The sequence below is a fragment of the Gavialis gangeticus genome, unplaced genomic scaffold (genome assembly GCF_001723915.1).
Source record: "Gavialis gangeticus isolate Ggan-Ray unplaced genomic scaffold, GavGan_comp1, whole genome shotgun sequence".
Classification (NCBI taxonomy): Eukaryota; Metazoa; Chordata; order Crocodylia; family Gavialidae; genus Gavialis; species Gavialis gangeticus.
The window spans coordinates 152,712,579-152,735,102 of NW_017729032.1; the positions used below are offsets into that span (position 1 = coordinate 152,712,579).

Below are 22,524 nucleotides of genomic sequence, written 5' to 3' on the forward strand. Positions count from 1 at the left end.
GGGGGGTGAGTGAGGGGGGGTTGGATGGATATAGTTTGCCCACCTCTGGGGAATGGTAGTTAGATGTAAGTTTGGAGTCAGGGTAGAATTTGCACTTTTAGACTAACTAAATAATGTACACGTGTATAAAGCAGAAGCTTTTGTGAACCCATTGACTTAATTCAATATTGTAAAAGGACAAGCATAGAGCAGTGAATAAAGTGGAGTGAGTGATTTGAATACATTTGGGGTGCTGGTCATTGAAGCTCCTAACAAAGTCCTATTGAATCCAAAGAAAACAACCGGGTCCGGAATTGTTAGCATTTATCTTATTTTTTTCTTTATTGTGTAAGAGTTGTTTGACTATGTTTGGTCAGATTTGTCAGTTAGTTCATGGCAAGACTTTTTCTAAAGCTTTTCAGTATAATTTCAGTGATTATCCCAGGTCTGCCTCTGAAAAATCATAGCCTCTCCCTGCTGTGTCACTTGGTGTGCCATCTCCTTTGAGATCCTTGAATTTGGCTCTTTCAGGGGTGTCAAATGTCTGGGGCTCCCAGAGAGATCAGGGGCAGGGCAAGTGGAAGTCTGGGACAGAGCCGGGTTGGGGGGGCATGTCAGGTGCAGAGGAAAACAACTGCTGCTCCAACCCCCAGCCCTTAACCCATGAAGAGCCCTGTGATCTGAATCCAGCTCTGGTGGGTAGGGTGGGTTAGACACCTGAGCTTATACCATTCAGTACACCTGATCATCGCTGCTCCTCAGTTATCTATGAGGGCTCGATCCTGTAAATGATCATGCTCAAGTGCTAAATTAAGCAGTTTCATAAATATTTGCAGGTTCAGAGCATGTTTTTGATGCACACGTGCCCCATTCACTCAATTTGAATCTTACGGGAATAATCAGTCTTGTTTTGCTGAAGGAATTGGCTCATTCAGAAGAATTAACCAATAAATACCTTCTGAGAGGTGCTATTTCGTGTCATTCCTTTTCTCTCATTTAGTGCAGGGGTATCCAACTTACTTGGTCCCGTAGGCCAGATAAGGGGTTCAGGTCTGGTCTGTGGGCTGGATCAGGTTTACAGGGCCAGCGCACAGGGCAGGTCTGGCGTGTGTCACACGTAGCACACACCCTGTACTGGCCCCATGCACTGTGCGCAGCAAGTGTGCTTATTCCACTCGTGCGCACCATATGCAACATGTGCTGGCCCCAGCCCCATGTGCTGCACTCAGAGGCTGCTCCAGCTTGGCCCTATGCACTATATTCTGTGTGTGGGCCTGATCCAGGCCAGCCACATGCAGAACATGTCCTGGACTGGCCCCACACACTGCATGCAGCTCATGTCAGACAGGCTCTATGTGCCATGTGCAGTATGCAGGGCCAGAGCCAGCACATGCTGCATATGGTGCATGGGACCAGTCAGAAATCCATGGGCAGCACTGTGGGTTGAGCCATATTTTGACACCCCTGCTTTAGTATGATTTTTTAAAGTATTGTTCATATTCAAACTATACTGATCTTTGTTTTACTCTTTTTGAGAATGACAGCTGATTGCTTTCATTGCTTAAGATGCACAAGACAAAAGGATTAATTTTAAGAGTAGCTTGGTTTACTCCAGTCCTTGAGTTCTTTTGTATTATTCCACTTGAGGGACCAATTCAGTGCTTTCACTGAAGTTAGATCAAATTCTACGTCTTGTTTTTACAAGGCAAGCCTTCCACTGAAGCACCTGGTTAATCTCAATATCAGTCATATTTTTATTTGCTTTTCAAAAGCGAAATTTACAGACTTTATTTCAAGTACCTTTGGTTCTTAAACTTGACGATTTTTATCTTAGGCTGATGTTACACAATATAAGCACATGAACAAATTACCCCAGAGTAAGCAAGAGGCAAGCTACTTTGGATTCACTTTCTTTTCCTGATGGATCAAAGTGTGCACATGGGCAATTATTGTGGAGTAACTGATGTACTGTAAATCCCCTCTACCCTCAGCTATGTTGTGGTAAATTGTGTGGCTATGCCAATTGTGGCTTGAGGGCAAATACGTTGTTTTTTGTTTTTATGAAGTATCTAAGCATATGTTTTCTCCCATTTTCAAGGCTCACTCTTTGTTACTCCATGCAGCATGCCTTTCTAAAATGCAGAAGTACAGTACTTCATGTTTTCTATTATCTCAAAAAGGTAACAAGAAGAGGAGATGATTTTGATTTAGGGGATCGAGCTTCTGAAAGTGAGAGATCTTCTAATTTGGAAAACAAGATTACGAACAAAGACAAAATAATCCATAAATTGAATTCAAAGGTTCGGTTTTTACTTTTCTGCATTACATTTTTTGCTATTGTAGCATTTTGTAGGAAACAAGAATTTTGAAAATCTTACATACTGAAGTTATAGCCCCAAAGTAACCATTATAATTTAGATGGGTATTAAACAGTGAAGAGCTGGCAAGCTACTTTGCTACTGAAGGAAGTTGAAGATCCAAAACACTCATGACATGGTATCCTGTTATATTTACATCAGCATTTTTCAGTATGTTATGCTACTAACCTCAACAAATTAATCCTTGATGAACTTCGTAAATCAAACAAAAACTCAGTGAGTTGCTGTTTGTATAGCCATTTGATGCTTACTACTTTCATTTCTCTTGGGTATTGGATGGTAGGTGTGTCTCCTCAAAATTAGCAACCAGTGGAAGGGGTGCTTCTAAGCTATAGCCAAGGCCAAAAGTTTTTGGATGTTTCAACTAAAAATGATCAGCAGTGACATAATTACCAATGTTCCATTTAAATTGTTATAAATGATGCTTTAAAGTTAATACATGCATCTGTTTTTATCAATGCACAGAGTTGTAGACACCTCCTGAAATTTAAGTTAGTCATGAATTTTTAGTTAGATATTTTCAAGTTTCTGTGTTCTTCCATAAAAAGTAAAATCATCCTACCCTACCATACTTTAAGACTTCACCTAAACCAGGGCTGTCCAACTTCTGAGTGGCTAGGGGCTGCAGGCACCCCAGGCCCATGTTGCATGGACTGCACACCTCCAGGCTGCACACCATAGTGCAGACACTGTATTGTGCTGGTGACCCCATGCTGCATGGGTTTTGGGTCCCCCCAAAACCACTGGCAGTCCACTCCAGCTCTACAAGCTGGCCACCCTGCCCTGCCCCCAGGTGTGGGGAAGGAAGCAAAAGCCAGGAGAGAGAGAGAGAGTGAGCCCAAAGACTCTGGTGGCAGCAGCAGGAGAGTAGTGAGGGCTGCTGCACCTGGATAAGGAGCCTCTAGAGCCAGAGGCAAACCTCTCAGAGGCTTCATGCGGCCTTGAGTTGGATAGCTCAGGCCATGAGTTGGACAGCTCTAACCAGGGGGAACTGGCACTTCCTGAGTCAGGGGGGCATGTGCCCCCCCCAGTGGGCAGTCAGCAACCATAGCCGAGCTCACAGAGTTGAGGGGGAAGCCCCCATGGCTGATCACGCTGACTGGGAAGCATGAGCGGGGCACCCAGAAGTGCCAGCGGCACTTCTCTTGGCGCCTCCACTCTCTGGCTGGTACTCACAGGGGGGGCACCACTGCCTACCCCCTGCCTGTTGCCTAAGTGGGGAGCACTGGCTGTCACAGGGTGCACCAGTGCTCTGCCCCGCCTGCCTGCACATCACCACTGGCTCTAAACTATTCTCAGTTTTGAGCCCTTATGTACATCTGAGAAAAAATGGCAGCATGAACGATAAACAGATCCATGATCCTGATGACCAAGGAGGGAAACTAATTACAGAGTCGGGGATAATATTCATGGAAACTCTTAATTTATACCAAGCAAGTTCCAATTCAAATACTGTTGCCAATCTCAGCTGTCTCGAGGCGGGGACTGAGGGAGGGATTTTCGTAGTTAATTGGGCTTTGAAAAATTTTGGGGTTTAGAGGTTAAAACGAACCTTTTGGGTTCCAGCATGGCTACCAGATATGAATATTGTTGTGCATGCTGTACATAGCCTGTAAGTAAATCAGCAGGTATTGACATTCTGACGGGATTTAATAATAACCTTCAACCACCTGAAGAGGAGTTCCAAAGAGGATGGAGCTTAACTGTTCTCAGTGGTGGCAGATGATAGAACAAAGAACAGTGGTCTCAAGTTGCAGCAAGGGAAGTTTAGGTTGGATATCAGGGAAAACTTTCTCACTAGGAGGGTAGTAAAACACTGGAACAGGTTACCCAGAGAGGTAGTGGAGTCTCCATCCTTGGAGGTTTTTAAGACCCAGCTAGACAACGCCTTGGCTGGGATGATATAGTTGGGGATGGTCCTGCTTTGAGCAGGGGTTAGACTAGATGACCTCCTAAGGTCCCTTCCAAACCTAATTATCTATGATTTGATACTAGTTGGACCTTCCCAGAGGACCCAATGTACAGCAGCATCCTTCCTTGCAGGTACCAACCTAGTCAATTTTTCTGGTGCCTTTTCCATCATTACCTGGGTTTGTCTTATTTAAGAACTGGCCACTTTGCACACATCTATTCTCCAAGTTCGTAGTTGTACAGAATTATTTGTTCCATTATGTCAGCCAGATCACATGATGATTCTCATTACATGCAACAGCTCATAATTTGTCATTAATTCTCCTAATGTCCTTATGTACATGCTGAACAACAGAGATGATAAATTAACCTCCAAAGAACCTCCCATGAGAGCTCCCTCCAGGTGGAAGAGTGTTTGTCCCAATTGTTTGGAACTTCCTAGATAAGAATAAATATGTGCCGCTTTTGCCCAGCAAGCCCAGCTTGGAGAAGGACACTTCTGATTGGTGGAACATTTCTACCAATCAGGTAACAGATGAGAGGGGCTTGTCCTGCCTCTGCTTGGAGGTGGGGGGGCAAGGAGCACCTGGACCTGATTGAAGACTGCTCTTTGCAGGTCTGGCAGACTTCAGGGGCAGGGCCTCCAGTGTAAATAAAAGCCCAGCGTGCTCAGCACACTGGGCAGAGACAGCAAGGGACATTGGAGAGGGAAGAGCCTACACAAGATCCTTTCTTCACCCCAGTGGTGCACAGGCTGGTGCACAGGGCTCAGGCTCAGGCTCTGGGAGCTGCGTTGAGGCAGCTCAAGCCTGCATCCTCAGCAGAGGGCTGGACGGAGTGGTGTGCAGGTCGGCAAATGGGGAGCCAGCCCTGGGAGTAGCTCAAGGCTGCTCGGGCCCCGCACATTGTGCAGTCCGGCACGCAGAGAACCTGCCCTGGGAGCAGCTTGAGGCTGCTCAGGTTGGCCCGGGCGTAAGCTGGATAATTGGAGCCCCGCAGTGTGGCCCGGCCAAAGAACTAAAAAAGCCCCGGAACCTAGAGCAGGGCCCAGGAAAGGGGATGTCAAGGCATAAGGCCAGGTAAACCCAGCCAGCAGCGGCTAGGTTCCGTCCCCACAAGAGCTGGAAGAACCCTCGGTGCCCAAAGTGGGGCACAGGGCCAGGAGGGGAGGTGCTGGAGTGACGCAGTGATCAGTGGTGCTGGTGGGGCCTCTGACTGAGCGAAGGGCTCTGAGGTCTGGTTGATGGCTCCTCGAAGGAAACTAAGTTGCTGGCGGAGTTGGGTCCCTCAGGGGAGGCATTCCTGAAATAAGGTAATTTCCCCCCTGGGAAGCCCTGGGTAAAAGTTTCTCTCCCACCTAGACCCATAGAAGGGGAAGCACCCCTTGCTAGCTGGGATCCAGGGGTAAACGCGCCTCATGTCGTGTAAGACTGCACCTCATATTTTGTATAACCGTTATCATAATTATGAGTATGTTGTACAAAGTGTTATGGATTTGGGTTAGTTTGGTTTAATGGGTTTTTGGCTTATCATATTGTAAATATTCATCTGTATACCTTTGATGTTGTTAAAAGATACTGCTAAGAATATTTTCAGAAAGTTTTCCTTTGTTACCTATTAGAATATTTACATATATAATAAGAAATAATATGTGTATTATAATTCAATAAACTGAGTTAAGAGCATTGGTGTGGAGTTGACTCTATAGAGGAAAGAGGAACCTGTGCTCAAATCACCCGTGGCCTTCTTACAGCACTGTTGACTGCCTCATCTATCCTTTCCAATTGAGGATGAGCACACCTTTGGGTATTCCCCGGTTACAAATAGAATATCTTGAAGATAGTTCTGTCCACCACTGCTAATTTCTGAAGGCATCTGTATAAAACATAGTTATTGGAACTGAGTGAAGTTCACACATCCAGTACTATCTGCATCACACTGCATTTTGATGTGGTACCAAAGGACCATTGATCAGTGAACTTCTGCATAAATTCAGGCCTATAGTTTGCAGCCTCTGCTCCCTGCTCCCTTCCCATCCTACCCGCAGCCTCTGCTTCCCTGTTTCTTCCCCAGCTTCTGCTCAGTGCCAGCAGGCTCAGTCCCCATTCTAACCTGGAGCACTGAGCACAGCCCCCAGTAGACATGTGGGCTGTATGCTGCTGCTTTGGGGCTGTGCTCAGTTCCACAGGCTGCAGCATGGATGCAGCATGCTGGCACGGAGCAAGGGTAACCATGGGATGGAGAGGGACAGGAAGGAGAGTAGAGGCTGCATGATGGGGGGTGGAGGGGAGAAGGGTAGAAGATGCTGCAGGAGAGAGATGGTGGGATGCAGGGGGGAACAGACAGACAGCAGCTGTGGCTATGGACCTGAATCTGGGTAGAGGCTGCAGCCTGAGCCACAGCAGTTACTCCTCCTCCCTGCCACATACACTTCTAAAATGAGAGGCTTTTTTCCCTATGTCAAATGGGGCAGAGGGCGACACCTTTGTCTTAGAATCGAGTTAATACTGTAGTTAAGCTACTGTAGGCATAAGGTAATTGCACTCATGTAAGTAAATAAACTTTTCTGTTGTGAAGTGTTTACTGTGTAAATCTTTTAAGAGTAAGAGAAGTAAAATACTTGTATTTTTTTCTGTTCCCGTTAGATTGAAGAACTGAAGAAGGAAAACTATGAATTAGAGCAACATGTTATGCAACTGCTTGATACCAAGCAGGATGTGGAGAGTCAGGTGGACAATCTGACCAGTAAGAATGAGTATCTTTGTAAAGAACTGGTAGTAGTTGACAAATTGGCTGAACAGCTGGAAAAAGAAAAAGAATTAGTGTTGAATACTGCCGACAAGGAACTTGAGGAAGCAAAGGTATTTAATGATCAGAATCAATACTGTGTGCTAAAAAGAGTGTGTACTATAGAGGGAGTTGGTAAGTTCACAACTTTTGTGGCCAAATTTTATTGTGCTTTACTTGCCTAAATAGTATGTATGTAGCAATATAACTTCAGTTTTTTACATTTAGATGCATTTTACAAGTTAGCAGTATTCATGCCAGCCTGCTAGCACTACCCAGGGAAACCAGAATTGCCCAGATTTGTGCATAGAGTTGAACAAGTCCCCAGAATTTGTCAGGCAAACAACATGCCTAGTGGGTTTTATATGATGGAAAGGGGAACTCCTGCCTTTCAGCCTAGAAACCTAGTGGTCAGGGCACTTGTTTAGAGACTGAGTTTTAAGTCTTCCTAACCAGTGAGGATTTGACCCTGTATTTGCTTTCTTGCAAAGAGCTCTAATCACAAGGACACAGGCTAGACATTGCCATGAATTCTTTTCAAGCCTCACCTTAAAGCTGGTCCGTTGTACCTTGCTTTCTAAGTGGATAAAATGGCTAAATAGTGTTCGGCCCTATTGGAAACAAGGGCCCAGGTTGAGTCCCTTCCTTCCAGGGAAGGATCCATTTCACTGAGCCACAACCTCTAGGCTTCATCCTCCTTTTGGCAACGTGTTTCTGTTGCCTAATGAGCCAACTCCAAGAGAGAGCCTCATGCAGGGTCTGTGGGATCACCAGACTTGTGGCCTGATGATTGAAGTATTTTTCTGGGAAATAGGAGATACAGTTTCAAGCTTCTCCTGGGTGAGGAGTAGCCCCAGAATCCAGGTCTCCTGCACCCTGGGAAAGTGACTTAGTCCTTGTTTTTCCTCTGATAATAAAACATCCCCAATTTTGAGGTTAAAAAAGTAACCCTAAATCCACATTTTTCCCTGATTAAAATGAAACACCACTATATATATCTGCGTATTAGTGGTGTTTCATTTTAATCATGGAAAAATGTAGATTTGGGGGTATTTTTTTAACCCCCCAAATTGAGGATTTTTTTATCAGAGAAAACCAGGATCCCTGCTAATCAGTAAGGAGGTTCACACGAGCTCTGGGGTGGAGGGGAGCCGTTTTACTTAGAGTAGATCTGAGAGCTGCTCTAATCAAAGTGCCCCCAGCATCGCATGTATTCAGCATCCCACGCTTCAAAATGACAGTAGGGGCGCTTTAAAAACCTGGGGGTTTTTAAGAGAAGGTTGGATGACCACCTTACTGGGGTCATTTGACCACAGTGCTCTTCCTGCCATGGCAGGGGGTCAGACTAGATGATCTGCTCAGATCCCTTCCGACCCTAGAAACTATGAAACTAAAGCTCGTTGAATGAGCTTTAGATAAAGTACTCCCGCTGCCATTTTGAAATGCAGCCATGTTGAATGCGTATGACATGGAGGCTGCTGGAGTGCACTAATTAGTACACTCCAGCAGATTCGATTAAAAGCCATAGTTATTTATCTGCGTAAGTGCCACTCGGGCATGCAAAGTGAAATAGGAGCTATCCCTTAATTTTTTGGGATGAAATGTTCTAGTCTTGCTTTCTGCTTGAAGGTATATTTTATTTTATTTTTTTAATTTAAAAGATAATGTATTAAAAAACTTTAAAAAAATAATGAAGGGAAGAGGGCAAGTATGGCTGGTGCATTGTACTCTTAAAGCACTTAAGAAAGATGCTTAGTAACGAGTTAAATCAGTAAGTCTCAATCTTGTTAGTCTCGGGGAACCCCTTGTTAGATTCAGGGTACCCATCAAAAAATGCTAACTCTTGGCTTTTTCTTGCTTTCTGACTGTGGAAAAATAATAGAGCAATTCTTTTGTTGCAAAGAACTCAGAAATAGCAAGCAGGTCAGAATGTTTTTGATATTGTGGATTCATATTTGGAATTTCTGGGTTTATCTTGTGACTCACATGTAGAGGTTTGTATGCCAAAGAGTGCTAATGTTGCAACAGGGTTCCATAACTCCCTGGCTGGGAATCACTGGGTTAGACTAAATAGTCAAGGAAAAAGAGTTATGTTTAAATTTGGGAAGAAAGGCCAAGAGTAGACTGCCAGTCATCTTATGTTTTAGGGATAATCCTACAACCTTGTCTGGTAGGACAGTTCACATTTAGTGACAAGATCAATTTGAGCAGTGATATCATAGAGGCTGAAATATGTGGAATTGGCATTTCTGCAGTTAAAGACAAAACAGTCTTTTCAGAGCAATGTGAGAAGATTTCTCCCTGCTTCACCATCCCAAAAAAGGATAAATTATATCCCACTTTTTGAGATTTAGCATCTTCTATTTCCATAGTTGAGGAGAGAATAGCGTTTCAGATGAATGCAGATGCCAAAAATAGAAGGTGTGAAGACCACATGTTTTCTGAAGCTCATTGAATTTATTAAATATAGAGGGCCAGATCCTTCCTGATTTGGGCTGGAGAAAATTGTCATGCCTTATTTACTTAAGTTGAATTATGAGAATTCATGCAAGTTGACAATCTGTCCCAGGAACATAACTAGAAAAGGAACTTTTACTAAATCAGATGAAATAATTTGACCTGTTCTGTTAAATTTCGGCAAGAAATATCTTTATCACTCAATAAAGCTTCAGATTTTAAAGTTTACTTTAGGACTGCAAAATATGCAAAGGTCCTAGTCTTGCGTTCAGAGCATATGAGGAGGTCCCTTTACCCACACACAGTAAGAGCCATTGGCTTCAGTTGGACTCTGTGAACATAAGAATCTGCCTGTATTGAGCTGATTGCAAGGTTGGAGACTGTAGCAGGACACTAAGGTGCCTGCTACTCTCAGAGCAGGGGCACAGGTGTGGGTTGCTATTGCAACCACTGGGGAGTCAGCTGACAGGAAGGGGCAGGGCCTGGCACATATAAACCCCAGGGCTGAGGCCAGGAGGGCAGTTCTTTGCTAGCAGCCAAGGGAGGAGGAACTCTGCTGGAGCAAGCAGAGTGGAGAAGCCTGATGGCGCGAGCAGCTCCTGTTTGCTGTTATGGGGTGGAGAATTCCCTGGTAGGGACTGAGTGATGGTTAGCTAGACAGCTTAGATTTTATGTTATAGCCCAGGGGTGTGAGTTTTCTGTTTCTAGTTTTATAAGACCGGTGGTTTGGGTGAGGCTATTAGGGGTTGGAGGAGGCCTCATAGGGGATCCCCAGTGACGTGGGGACCCCAGCACCAGAGAGGGTGCAGCATTTTGGGGTGCACTGGCCCCAGCCCCAGAGTGAGGAGGCAGCGAGAAGCCCTAGAGTGAGGAGGGCAGTGGAGTGCCAGGAAGGCGCGGAACGAGAAAGAGTGAGACAGGGTGGTGGAAAGCCCAGGAAAGACAAGGGGAGGGCCAAATTACAACAAGGTCCAGATCAAACCACATCAGTATCCTCTGCGAAGCTTGGGCTGCGGTGTAGGGGAGGAAAAGGAGCCGCAGATAGCACTCCCTGGCACCAGGGCAAAATAAAATGGGCAGCCTCCTGCTAATTAACATCCATTAATTAATCAAGATCAAGGCATGGCAGGCGAGAAGGTAGGCGGTTGGCCCATAACAGGAGGGCGGAGTCACTGATAGATTAGTAGAGGTACTCTTGTCACAGAGACAAACTTGTCATGATATTTCAATTGAAAATTGCTGGAATAAACAACATTTTACGGCATATGCTAGATAAGGGAGCATACATTCTTGCCATTTTTTCTTTTAAATCACCCTAGCGCCAAAAAAGCTGAGGGATAAAATTATAGGAGTTGCAATAGAGGAAACATGTTTTGATTATTCCAGTGAAAATGGCTTTTGATTTTACCATTACGAAAATTGTGTATAGATGCTTAATATGTAAGTACTGCTCAGAGGAAAGGTAGCTGGGCTGTGTGTCTGGTTTCAAAACAAAAACAAAACTTGCTGAACTCCTTATTCCAGTCTTCAGCCTTTTTTGGTCCATGTGCAACAACTTGAATTTATAACACTGTGGACAGTATTGTACTTTGGTGTCCCTGTCAGCTGTAGAGCAAGGGTAGAGGAATCTTATGGGAAACCCTACATTTAACTAGCCCCATTTCAACAAGTTTCTTGGGAATGCAAATCTGGTGAAAGGGATTTTGCACTTTCTTTTTGCTCACTGCAACAGACATTGATGCTTTTCTTGCTCTATTGATGACTTACTCAGGCAAAATTCTTATTATTTAGACCTCTGCATTCTAGTTCATTCTTTAATGGAAGTTTCTTGTTAAACAGTGTGTCTCCAGTCCAGCTAATCTAGAAGACATGTTCAAACAGCTTAAAAAGAGCAGAAACACTGGGCAAAACATGCTGTATTTTCTGTTGAATAGTTACCATTGCACTTTTCTCATGTTTTATTTTAGATTCAAATTCGACAACAGCAAAATAATATCAGAAAGTTGGAACATACAGTGGAAATACTCAATTCTGTAAGCTAAATATATGTTCTTAGTATTTTTGTAGTTATGAAATCAAAGTATATTTAATGCTATTCCAATGGGATAATTAGTCAAATTAAAATGAGGTAACAGGAGCAGGGACTTATTTCCAAGAAAGTGTCTAGTAAATGTTGGTGTCTATGCAGTTTCCAGGCAGCTAGTGAGGGCACAGACAGAAGTTACGTTTTCTTGTATAATCAGCCCCTTTGAAGTGCTCTACAGCTGTGCCCTAACAGAAGTGCATGGCTGCAGAGCACTTTAAAAGTGCTCAACTGCATGATAATCTGAGCCCCCATTACATGAGGGTTCAGGTGAAAGCGCTCCACAGTGCCTTCATTAACTTCTGTTAGCATGTGCCAGGAGCAGGCCTGCGGTGATAAAGCTCAGCCCCTCTGCTGGTGCTGTCTTCAGAATGGGAGGGGGAGACGGGAGGTGAGGGAGTTTTGTCTGGGGTTTGTCCAGCCCCCTTCCGGTGAGGGGGGAGGGGTAATCCACCTGCTCCATCCTCCAGCACAGCCTGGGCAAAGCCCAGACTGAGCTCCCTCCCCTTCCTTCCCCACTTCCGATTATGAAGACAGCACCGGAGCTGAGGCGGGGGGGCAGGGCCTAGGGGAAAGTGACTGCACACATGCAGCTGTTCCAAAATGGAGCTCAATCCCCCAACTGCCTGGACCCAACAGCAAACATTTGTTGGGTCGGTGGGAACGTGTAACTCATGACACTTCCTGCAAAGCGCCATGAATTACAGCGGGGAGCTGCACATCTGCCAGCACTCTGAAAGTTAGGGGCAGTTTAACTGTATTTCATTGAAGGGTAAGCTGCTACAGTCTAACTTTCACTTATTGCACTCATAAATAGTTATCGCATATCAGTTGGTTTGGGGTAAAGCCTTATCTCTTAATTCAGTTACATTTGATCGTTTTTCTGTGAATGAGTGAATTTAATTTGCCTTTCTTTTTACTATTCCACAAAACATAAAAATTATGAAATATATATGCACTGAAATGGATATCTAATTTTTTAAGTCTCTAGACAAATCAGAATATCTTGCAGTTTATTTTGAGTGTCTTTATTTTTGAGAGTCATATTAACTCTTCTGCACGATCTATATTACTTGACTGCTGTGAATACTTCTAAGAAACATAGAAAACCAATATCTTATCCTTTAAATAATTTTACACCTTCCCCATATATTAATAATATAATGTTGTTTGGACATGTATACAATTTTACATAAAATTATGATAAACATTTTATCAAAATAAACTCTGGGTTAGTGATTGGATGCATTAACCTGCTTCTACAGTAAATTACTAATTTATGGAATCTTGCATTGGGAAATAAAAGTTTGCAGTTGTTAAGACCACATAGGACTCCTACCACACAGCAATATTAAGAGTTTTCACAAGATTCCATTTTTTGCTGTTTATGTATTTGGATATTACAGTGGTTCTTATGCCTCAGTCCTGCGATGAGCTCACTGTGGGAGGACTACTGTGCCCTGGCAGGTCACTGTAGGATTAGATCATATCCACACTGCAAGCTTATCTTGCTAGACAAATGGCATCCTCAACTACTCTTCAGGGATCCACACCTTCTGCCTCCTGAACCAGAAACAGTATAGTCATTGCATAGCTCTCGTTTCAGGTGGGCTAAGTTGTCTGCTTAGAGCACCATGGAAACTGGGATGTAGCCCACACGTAGTTGCATGGAATGTTTGATGCCACTGCCTATCAATGCAAGCTTGTGATGTGTACATCTAGAACATTTTAAATACATTTGAAAACCCAAGAATCTAGATGTGTACACCACTTGAGGCTGGTTTCAATTTCTGGAACGTTTTAAAAGCACACCAGAAAAACTGAGTACTATTTTAACCTAGTCCTCTGTGAACAGGGCATTTCATGCCTAGTGTCTGGTCAGTCCTGTCCCACACTGCACAGCTCCTCCCCCCCTCCCCCCATACTCCCCAAATACATCCAGGGCAAAGGACTATTGTGAATGCAGCCAGGGCTCTACAGACTACAAAGAATACAGTTTGCAAGGGTGGGGAAGCAGAAAGCCTCCGTGTTAGGTTCAATTCCTGCAAAAGACCTGGGTGGGAGTCCCAGCTTCATTTGGGGCAGGGGTGAGTAGCCAGGTGCAGGAGGCTGTGTAACCCTGCTCATAGTTCCTTGGGGAGCCCCAGGAATGCTGATGTTTTTCACCCTCTGTCCCCTGAAAGCTATTTCGTCAGCTTTACTTCCCTTCATGGACTCTGTGCTGTGCATCCCAGGTTCATTTGGAGTTGTGATGAGTGTCAGGGGGTTGGCAGATGGTTGGGGCCTGTGTGATCCCTTGCTTGTCATGTTGTGGGGAGTACTCCAGGGGCTTCCCAAGATCTCTCTCACTTTAAGCAAGACTTACACTGTCAGTTTCACTTCGCTGCAGGGACCCTGTGGCAAGGGAGTGAGTTGGGGGTTGCCAGGTGCTAAGGGGAGCTGAGTGACCCTGATTGTGGTGCCTAGGGGACTACATGTTCTGGGACTCCCACAAGATCTCCAGTTTTTTTTTGCCTGCTCTGGAAAACATACTGTCAATTTCAGTTCTCTGAATGGACCCTGTGCTGTGGATCCCAGGCTCATTTGGAGTAGGGGGTGTGAGTTGAGGGGTTACCAGGTGCTGGGGAGTCTGAATGACCTATGCTTGTGGTGCCTGGGCAGCTACATGCTTCAGGAGCCCCAAGAATATCATCTTCTTTGCCTGCGCTGGAAATCATTTTGTCAATTTACTTCCATACAGGACCCTTCCACATGCCTGTTCCTCACCACCTATTCCCAACACCTGGCAACCTCTCCAGTCATTCCCTTACCCAAGTGATCCTGGGACCACAGGGAAGGGTCTGTGTAAGAAAGTTCAATTGACAAAATGCCTTCCAGTGCTAGTCTTGCAAAAGCAGAAAAGCAGAGATCTCGGGGAGCTCCCAGAACACCCAGATCCCTGGATACCACATGCAAGGGTCACACAGCTTCCCAGCACCCAACAACCACTCCATTCTCACCTCCCTGCCCCAAGTGAGCTTGGGATCCAGTAGCTGCAGGTTCTATAGTAGGAAGGTTGAACTGATTAAATACCTTTAAGGGCAGGTTTGAAAAGCCGTAGAATTCTTCCAGGGGCCCTGGGAGCACCCAGATCCCCCTTCCTCCCTGGATGCATAAGGAGGAAGTCACAGCACCTAGCAAGCCTTTCATCAGTCCCCATGCTCCTGCCCCATATGAGTCTGGGACCCCACAGAGTAGGATCCGTTTTCTGTAATGAAGGCCAAGCTATTCCCTCCGTAAACACACCCATGCACCCCCAGTGAACCACACAGATTTTTTAAACAGTCTTCTTTATTAAACCCCATCAGTCTTTTGAACTTTTAAATGTTTTGAGAAGAAGGAACAGAGCATTTCAGTTGCTGACAGTGGTGTCATCTTCTTTCTCAGTGGTTCAGCCAATATGGGCATTTCTCCCACTCTAGGGGAATCTTGGGGAAACTCCTGGCATTGGCTTCTGGAAACCATGATGGTCTGGGTACTCTACCACCCCTGGTGGCATTTTGGTAGCAGTGAAGTGGAGGTTTAAATAGGACTCTTAACGGTGTACGTGTGGACACCTCTGTCCAGGGACAAATGTGAGCCAGTTCAGAATCAGTGACGTTCTCGGAACAGTTCAAATGTTATGTCTGTCTCCACCTCTAGGGTGCTTTCTGATGAGCACATATGTTCAGGGGCATGTGTTCCCCACAAGACAAATAGCAGTAGTACATACTTGTGCTGCAGCTATTTGTCCCAGGGCATGCCCCTGCATGCACCCTCCAGCACGTGGCAAATTGCCAGCAACCTTACCAAGGGGGAGGCATATCCTGGGGCAGCAGTGGCACTGAGCCAGCCCCTCAGAACCTGGCCATCAGCCAGAGTGATGTCTCTAGCCAGCCAGGGTCTGTTTCTGGCAGCACATATTGCTTTGTTTACCATGCTGCTTTTTTTAGCAGCATGTGTTTTTATACACTGGGATTTCCCGTTCAGATTAGTGCAGTGAACATGTGCGTGTGCACTACATGCAGCTTGCAGTGCTGCAGACTGCACACGCATACTTGTCAGGACACACCCCTAGTGTCTTTCATTTTGCAAGTTGGAATTATGGACATTAAAGGCTAGAACCAGTAAAGGACTTAGATGCCTACAAAAAGACTGATGGAATTCAGAGGCCTAAGCCCAAAATTGTGATCTTCACAACTCCCACTCAGCTGCCTCCTAACTCTAGAGATACATATACTCTTTCTTAATGTTTCTTAATAAATTTTTTTAAGTTAAAAAGGTGCATCTCTTCCCATGCCTATAATTGACTCACTTTTGAAAGGGCAGAGGTGCCCTGTCTTACACATAAGCCCAGTTAGGATCCAGGAATTGGGCATTTCTCCACCTGAGTCTTGGAGGGTCTCAGTCAAGAAGGCATTCTAAGAGCATGTCTTAAGAGTGCGGTTTCCTGACAAAAGGTTAGTGACTGCTGGGATTTTTGTGGTTTTTTTAGAACAAGGTGAAAGGGAAGAGCAGATGGAGTTGGTGGTTAGCAGCGGTGCTCACCTTTAAAATAATTGTCTAGTGGTTAGAAAATTAAATCAAAAAGTACAAGAGCTGAGTCAATCCCTCCTCCACCTTTTGAGGCTCAAACCCACCCCTTAAGAGAGCGTCTTAACCATCAAGCTATAGGCTGTTCTGTGTGAGGGCATTGTCCATCCTTCTCAATGAAGCTGAAGCTGCAAAAAGAATTCAAAATTCATGGAGCAAGAGGCAGCATAACATTATGGCTTTCTAATTCAGGCACTTTTAGGAAAAGAGAGTTCTGGGTTACAGCTCCTCTACCCAACTTTTGGATAAAATACATTGTTTATGCATTTTATACAAAGACTTCTTAATGTAAAATCTAGAAATAGTCCTGGAAGCAGGATATTTAAACAGTCATTTTAAGGTGGAAGCACTCTTAAGTTATTCTCTAAATATACACTATTCTTTTTAAAAAGAAAAAGCAGTTCATAGGAAAAGCTGAATAACTGAACATCATATTGGACCAACCTTAGAAGATTATAATCATATTTGGATAATATTGAAAAAATGTGAAAATACAGATATCTAGCAATTACCTCAGAATAATAAATATGAATAGCTCGTAAAAGAAATAGCTATATCACTTTAATTTTGAAGAATAAGTTTATCCATTTGTCTCATAAAATTCAGTATTTTTAAATGAAATATTTCAGTTAACACCTTTTCCATTTGGCAATGTAAAAGATTATTTTAGAAACTGAATCTGGTAAAAAACAAGGGGAGTCTCCTTCAAGACTTCATACCTTTATCAAGACATTAGAGGAGGGCAAAGATTATTATAAAAGTGAAGCTGAGAACGTGAGGAAGATGTTCCGAAATAGATCATCAAGTCCTAAGCACAAACCTACTTGTGGTAGCACATCAAAACGTACTTCACCCATCCAGGTAAGCTTGGGGTTTACTGTAGCACAGAATCAAAGCATTTATTTTATATTGATTTTCCTAAAACAAAACCTAGTTCTACATCTACAGTCAGTGATAACAGAAATCTTACTGATTTTTTTTCTAATATAATGACAGCCTGAGTGCTGTAGATGGGGAAGAGACAGTTCCCATGTAGCTAAGCACACTGTGATTCTGGATATACATCTCCTTAAATGCCTTTTAAGGTTGTGTATGATTAAATATGAATACTTCCTAAGGTGCTTAAGTAAATAGTTTTGTGATAACTAGGCAATTGCGATTAAAAATAAATTGAATAAACTCCTTTGTCCGTTATATAAAATACCTAGAAAACAATGAGACAGATTGCTAGGTGACTAATTGACAGGAGACACATGTTATAAAGACTTCCAATCTCCATTTAATGTTCATATCTAGTAAATAACATTGATTAAAATGTATACATATAATCTTGACTGGAGATGTTCAATTCTAGGCTTCCTGCATTTTTTATGTTAGATGTGTATAAATTTCAAGACCAGAAATATTGAGAAATGTATACTTTTTTTTTTAATTTTAAATAAATAATTTATTATGTTATTTTTAAGGGCATAAATTCAGATCCAGACGTCCTGAAACTCTTGAGAGAACGTGAAGAACTTAAGGCAATGCTTGAAAAATATGAGCGCCACTTGTCAGAAATTCTGGGTAACCTCAAGGTTTTAACAGCTGAGAGAGATAAATTTGTCAATCTTTATGATCAGGTAATCTTATTTATTTACTTTTGTGCAAAGAAAGCCTGAATATCTTTTGTGAAAAACAATTTTTATTTCTTTTCCCCCCATGCTTTAGGAAGACTGCTGTGATTTAAGCCCCTGCTTTTCAGGATAGTATTGAAGCAGTTGTTTTCCATTAACTGCTATCCTTAATAGGGTTGCTTTTCTGAATGCATACACCCATGCTTTGAGATTATCAGAGAAAACGTAAGTAGGGCTGTAAGGTACCTCCAGAGTTCATCTAGTCCAACTCCCTGCCTGAGGCAGGATCATCCCTGTCCAAAACATCCTATACAATCCATAATCTAAATTCTTCTTAAGACTATCATCATCCCTGACACAACACAAGACATAACACCTTAATCTGTGGGCAGGTAAAGCAGAGGAACCATGGCAGCCAATGTCCTGTTTCTAGAAAAGGCTTTTAATGTATACTTGAGAGATCTTAGGTAGAGGGCCATGCCCCCCACTACAGGAGAAGGCAAAACCCCTCACAGTTCATGCCAGTTTGACCACAGGGTAAAATTCCTTCTTGACCCAAATATGGCAATCGTTTGTCTCTCTGCTCAGGGTCAGACCAAGACCCCCTAGTCAGGAACCTCTGGGTTTGGTCCCAGCAGGAGCATTAACATAACCCAGTTGGCTACAGCGCCTCTGAGGGAGGTTTAAAAACACCCTGATGCATGTAACAGAAAGGGCAGGCGGCAACAAATAGACCCCAAAATCATGGGAAAGACTCATAGAAAAAATGACCTCATCACCCACAAGATTTCTGAGGTGCATTTATCTGACTAACTGCATGTCTTGTTCTGGCCATTAGGTCTGAAGAAAAAATTGAATTTTTGGTGAAAAATAGAAAAATAAAATATGTCAGCCAGAAATTAAGCTGGTTTGGTTTAGAAGAAATGCTACTGTAATACCTAGTCTAAGTTGTAATTTGGATTTCTCATGGTTAATTTCTCCCTTATTACATCTCCTATTTTCACTATAGTTTCTCCTCTTGATGAGGGGAGAATGTACATCATGAAACTTTCAAGGGCTTTTTTTCTTAAAAAAAAAAAATTTTCCTTAGAAAGTAAAGATTAAAAATTTTCCTTAGAAAGTAGAGAGATTTTTACAAAAATAATCGCTTAGTGAGAAGACGGTGGTGAGCACACTGTCCAAATTTGCAGATGACACCAAATTATGGGGCAAATAGACACGCTGGAGGGCAAGGAACAGATTCAGGCAGATTTGAACAGGCTGGAAAAGCAGACAGAACAAAATAAGATGCAGTTTAACAAAGATAAGTGCAGAGTACTGCATCTGGGGAGAAGGAGTCACCAACACACACAGAGATTAGGAAATTACTTTCTGTGCAGCATAGCAGCAGAAAGGGATTTCGGAGTCATAGCTGACTCAAAGATAAACATGAGTTGACAATGTGACAAAGTGATCAGTAGAGCTAACTGCACTCTATCATGCATTAACAGGTGCATCACAAACAGGTCTAAAGAGGTGATACTTCCCCCCTATGTGGCATTGGTAAGGCTGCAGTTGGAGTATTGCCTTCAGTTTTGGGCACCGCACTTCAGGAGGGATGTAGATAATCTGGAGAGCGGCCAGAGGAGGGCCACTTGTATGGTTAGGGGCCTACAGGAAAGGTCCTACAAAGAGAGGGACCTGGATCTCTTCAGCCTCCATAAGAGAAGGCTGAGAGGGGATCTGGTGGCCAGCTACAAATTCATTAGGGGCGTCAGCAAGGTATAGGAGATACTCTGTTTACCAAGGCACCCCTTGGAGTAACTAGAAACAACGGCCACAAACTGACAGAGGGTAGATTTAGAGTGGACATTAGGCAGAACTTATTTACAGTAAAGGTTACCAGAGTCTGGAATGGGCTTCCAAGGGAGGTGGTGCTCTCCCCTTCCTTGGAGGTCTTTAAGAGGATACTCAACAAACACCTGGCTGGGGTCATCTGACCCTAGCACTCTTTCCTGCCCAGGGCCGGGGGCCAGACTCAATGGTCTACTGAGGTCCTTTCCAACCCTAAAAATCTATTAAAAAAATCTATGAAATCTATGAAGTCATTTTTCCATTTTTCTAATAGAAATTTTTCCACTGTCCCTACTTGTAACACATGCAGATAGTAAGTTTTTACATTACCTTTTGCACATTTCCAATACATTTTTTTTTAAAAACAGGCACAAGAAGAAATATCTAGACTTCGGCGAGAAGTTATGAAATCCCCCAAGACTTGTAAAACTACCATGACAGCTCAAGCTATCTTAAGACGTCTGGAGACAGAAAGGGATACAGCTCTTTCTGACTTCCGAAGGATGACCACAGAACGTGATAGCCTCAGGGAGAGGATAAAGGTTTGATTTTTATCCAACTTTGTTATAGAATTTATGTTACTCAGTTATGTTACCCAGTAATTTAACTTAGCTTGCTGTGTGGTTTCTGTCTAATACATTTCTGGTTGAATCATAAAAACTGAATTAGTTTTAACATTTTTGTATGTATTTGTTGTTGTCTGGAACAGATTGCTCAGGAGACTGCTTTTAATGAGAAGGCTCACCTGGAGCAGAGAATTGAGGAGCTAGAAACAACAGTTCAAAAGGTAAGGAAAAATATTACTCATTTACATATAAAATTATTAATAATATAATAAAGATAAGGCGTTTGTGATTAAAGGTTTTAAGGTATATTTTTCGGGTCTGATCTTCCAAAGGTATTTTTGAGTAACTGTGTTTTCCTGAATAGTCACACTTACCTCTCTGTAACTAGTGGATGTTTTTACATGTGTTGGGGGTGGGGCACTTTATTTAAAGTTGTTCGGAGAGCAGTGTCTTGTATATCAGCTTCTCTGTGCTTCAAAATTGCAGCAGGTCTACTTTAACTAAAGCTCATCAAGCAAGCCTTAGTTAAAGCACCCCTACTGCCATTTTGAAGTTCAGGGACTTTGATACGCGGAGGAGGCTACTGGAGCGCGTTAATTAGTACATTAATCGAGTCTGCTCCAACGTACTGTAATTACAGTGCATAGGAGCAGCCTCCCTGCATGTCTATAGCACCCAAAATAACTCATGGAATGGAGGCTAGCCTTTTTGCCACAAAGTAGCTGTGTACCCTCACCGAGTGCCGCCCTTTCCCTTACCTGATCTGCTGCTCAGGTTTCTGCTCCCTGCCTGTGCTCCCTGACTAAGCTGCTGGTCTGCCTTTTGCTTTTCCTTGTGCTCCCTGCAGTGCACCTGTGTGGCTGTGCACACCACACAGCTTAGAGGGAATGCTGGCTCCCTGCCTGATCTGCTGCTCTGCTTTCTGCTTTCTGCCCTATCTGTCCCTGTGCTGCCTGACCCCTCCCCAGTCTGTCATATTCCATGCACACAGGCTGCCCATGCCACTTGTGGCACCCATGCTGTAAGTTAGCAACTCCTCGACTAGTATATATGCTTGCAGAATTGAGCCTTTAATCTTTAATAGAAAAATAGTAATAAAGGAAACAGAAATCTTACATATATCATTTTGGGTATTATAGTATTTGAAAGAAAAACTAGGGTGTATCTATGTTAAGAAAAAAAACAGAGGTGTGAATTACTCTCGAAGTGTTGAGATCTTAATATGCCAGTAAATAAGTATTACTTACATGATGCATTCAAACTTGTATTTCGTAGTATTTTGGGGGAATCCACTTGTTTCAGAAACACAGTTTGCTTTCTTGAGTTTGCTTCATAAACAATGGTATTTCACTATTCACTTCTTTACATTTTAATGTTGAGAAAGGCCTTTGTACAGTCAGCAACTATCAGTTTGCTCTCCAGTAGTCTGACCATTGACCAGAGTACTTTTGAATTCAATATTAGAGCAATAGTAAATTAGGAGAAAGAATGAGATGGAGAATTTTTACTTTAGAGTTCAATATTGGAGCAATAGTGAATGAGATGGAGAAAGAATGAGATGAAGAATCTCTCTTAAAGAGAGACTTTTTATAGAGCAGAGGTTTCAAACTCACTTGATTCTCTGCTGCCCCCCACCCCCCCAAAGCTACATTCAGATGCCAGGGCTTCCTCTCTAATTAAAGCACCTGGAGCATGAAGCAGCATGTGTATCAGCATCACTGTGCTAAAAAATGGTAACAGGAGCACTTTAACTAAAGCTTGTTGAATGAACTTTAATTAAAGCACCCCCGCTTTCATTTTTCAGCACAGAGATGCTGATACGCACGATGCTGGAGTCTGCTGGGGTGTGGCGATTATTACCACTATCCATCAGACTTGATTAATCGAGTTTGCTCTGACAAAGTTGGAGCAACCTTGCTGCACATGTATAGGTGCCCAAGTGTAGCATAAGGGGTTGTTTCACAGTAAGGTCTTTGAATAGTTTGCATATGTTTTTGTGTGGCTAAGGAGAAAGCTAGTATTTATGCTGTGATTCTCCCTCCTTATCACCATTATGAGACAGGACCTTGTGTTATATCCTACCACAATGTGACTTTTATTTGTGTTAAAGCATCAAGTTGCTTCTATGGGAGGGTCATGCCAAACCAAGACTTCCTCTAACACAGTGCCCTAATACATGAAAGACATGACTCAGTAATGTGCATGTCCTTCTATGGTCTCAGATAAATTGGATGGATTTTTTGAATGCTCTATTATGTCATATATGTATATGTACCTCAGGAATGAGACCCACAGTTCAGTTG

General features: G+C 43.2%; 1 protein-coding gene across 5 annotated transcripts in view; it reads left to right on the top strand.

The window, feature by feature from the left end:
- TSGA10 (testis specific 10) overlaps positions 1 to 22,524 on the top strand; it is a 54,027-nt gene that overhangs the window by 5,767 nt on the left and 25,736 nt on the right. For 3 of the 5 annotated variants that reach the window (XM_019525479.1, XM_019525480.1, XM_019525481.1), the window contains exons 1-7: positions 2,072 to 2,279; positions 6,914 to 7,129; positions 11,480 to 11,545; positions 16,867 to 17,067; positions 17,673 to 17,828; positions 20,024 to 20,197; positions 20,365 to 20,442. In XM_019525479.1, coding sequence (XP_019381024.1) covers positions 2,097 to 2,279; positions 6,914 to 7,129; positions 11,480 to 11,545; positions 16,867 to 17,067; positions 17,673 to 17,828; positions 20,024 to 20,197; positions 20,365 to 20,442 — 1,074 coding nt within the window. In that variant the 5' untranslated portion in view covers positions 2,072 to 2,096. Of the gene's footprint in view, positions 1 to 2,071; positions 2,280 to 6,913; positions 7,130 to 11,479; positions 11,546 to 16,866; positions 17,068 to 17,672; positions 17,829 to 20,023; positions 20,198 to 20,364; positions 20,443 to 22,524 lie in introns of those variants that run through there. The other 2 variants (XM_019525483.1, XM_019525482.1) reach the window with 2 other exon arrangements.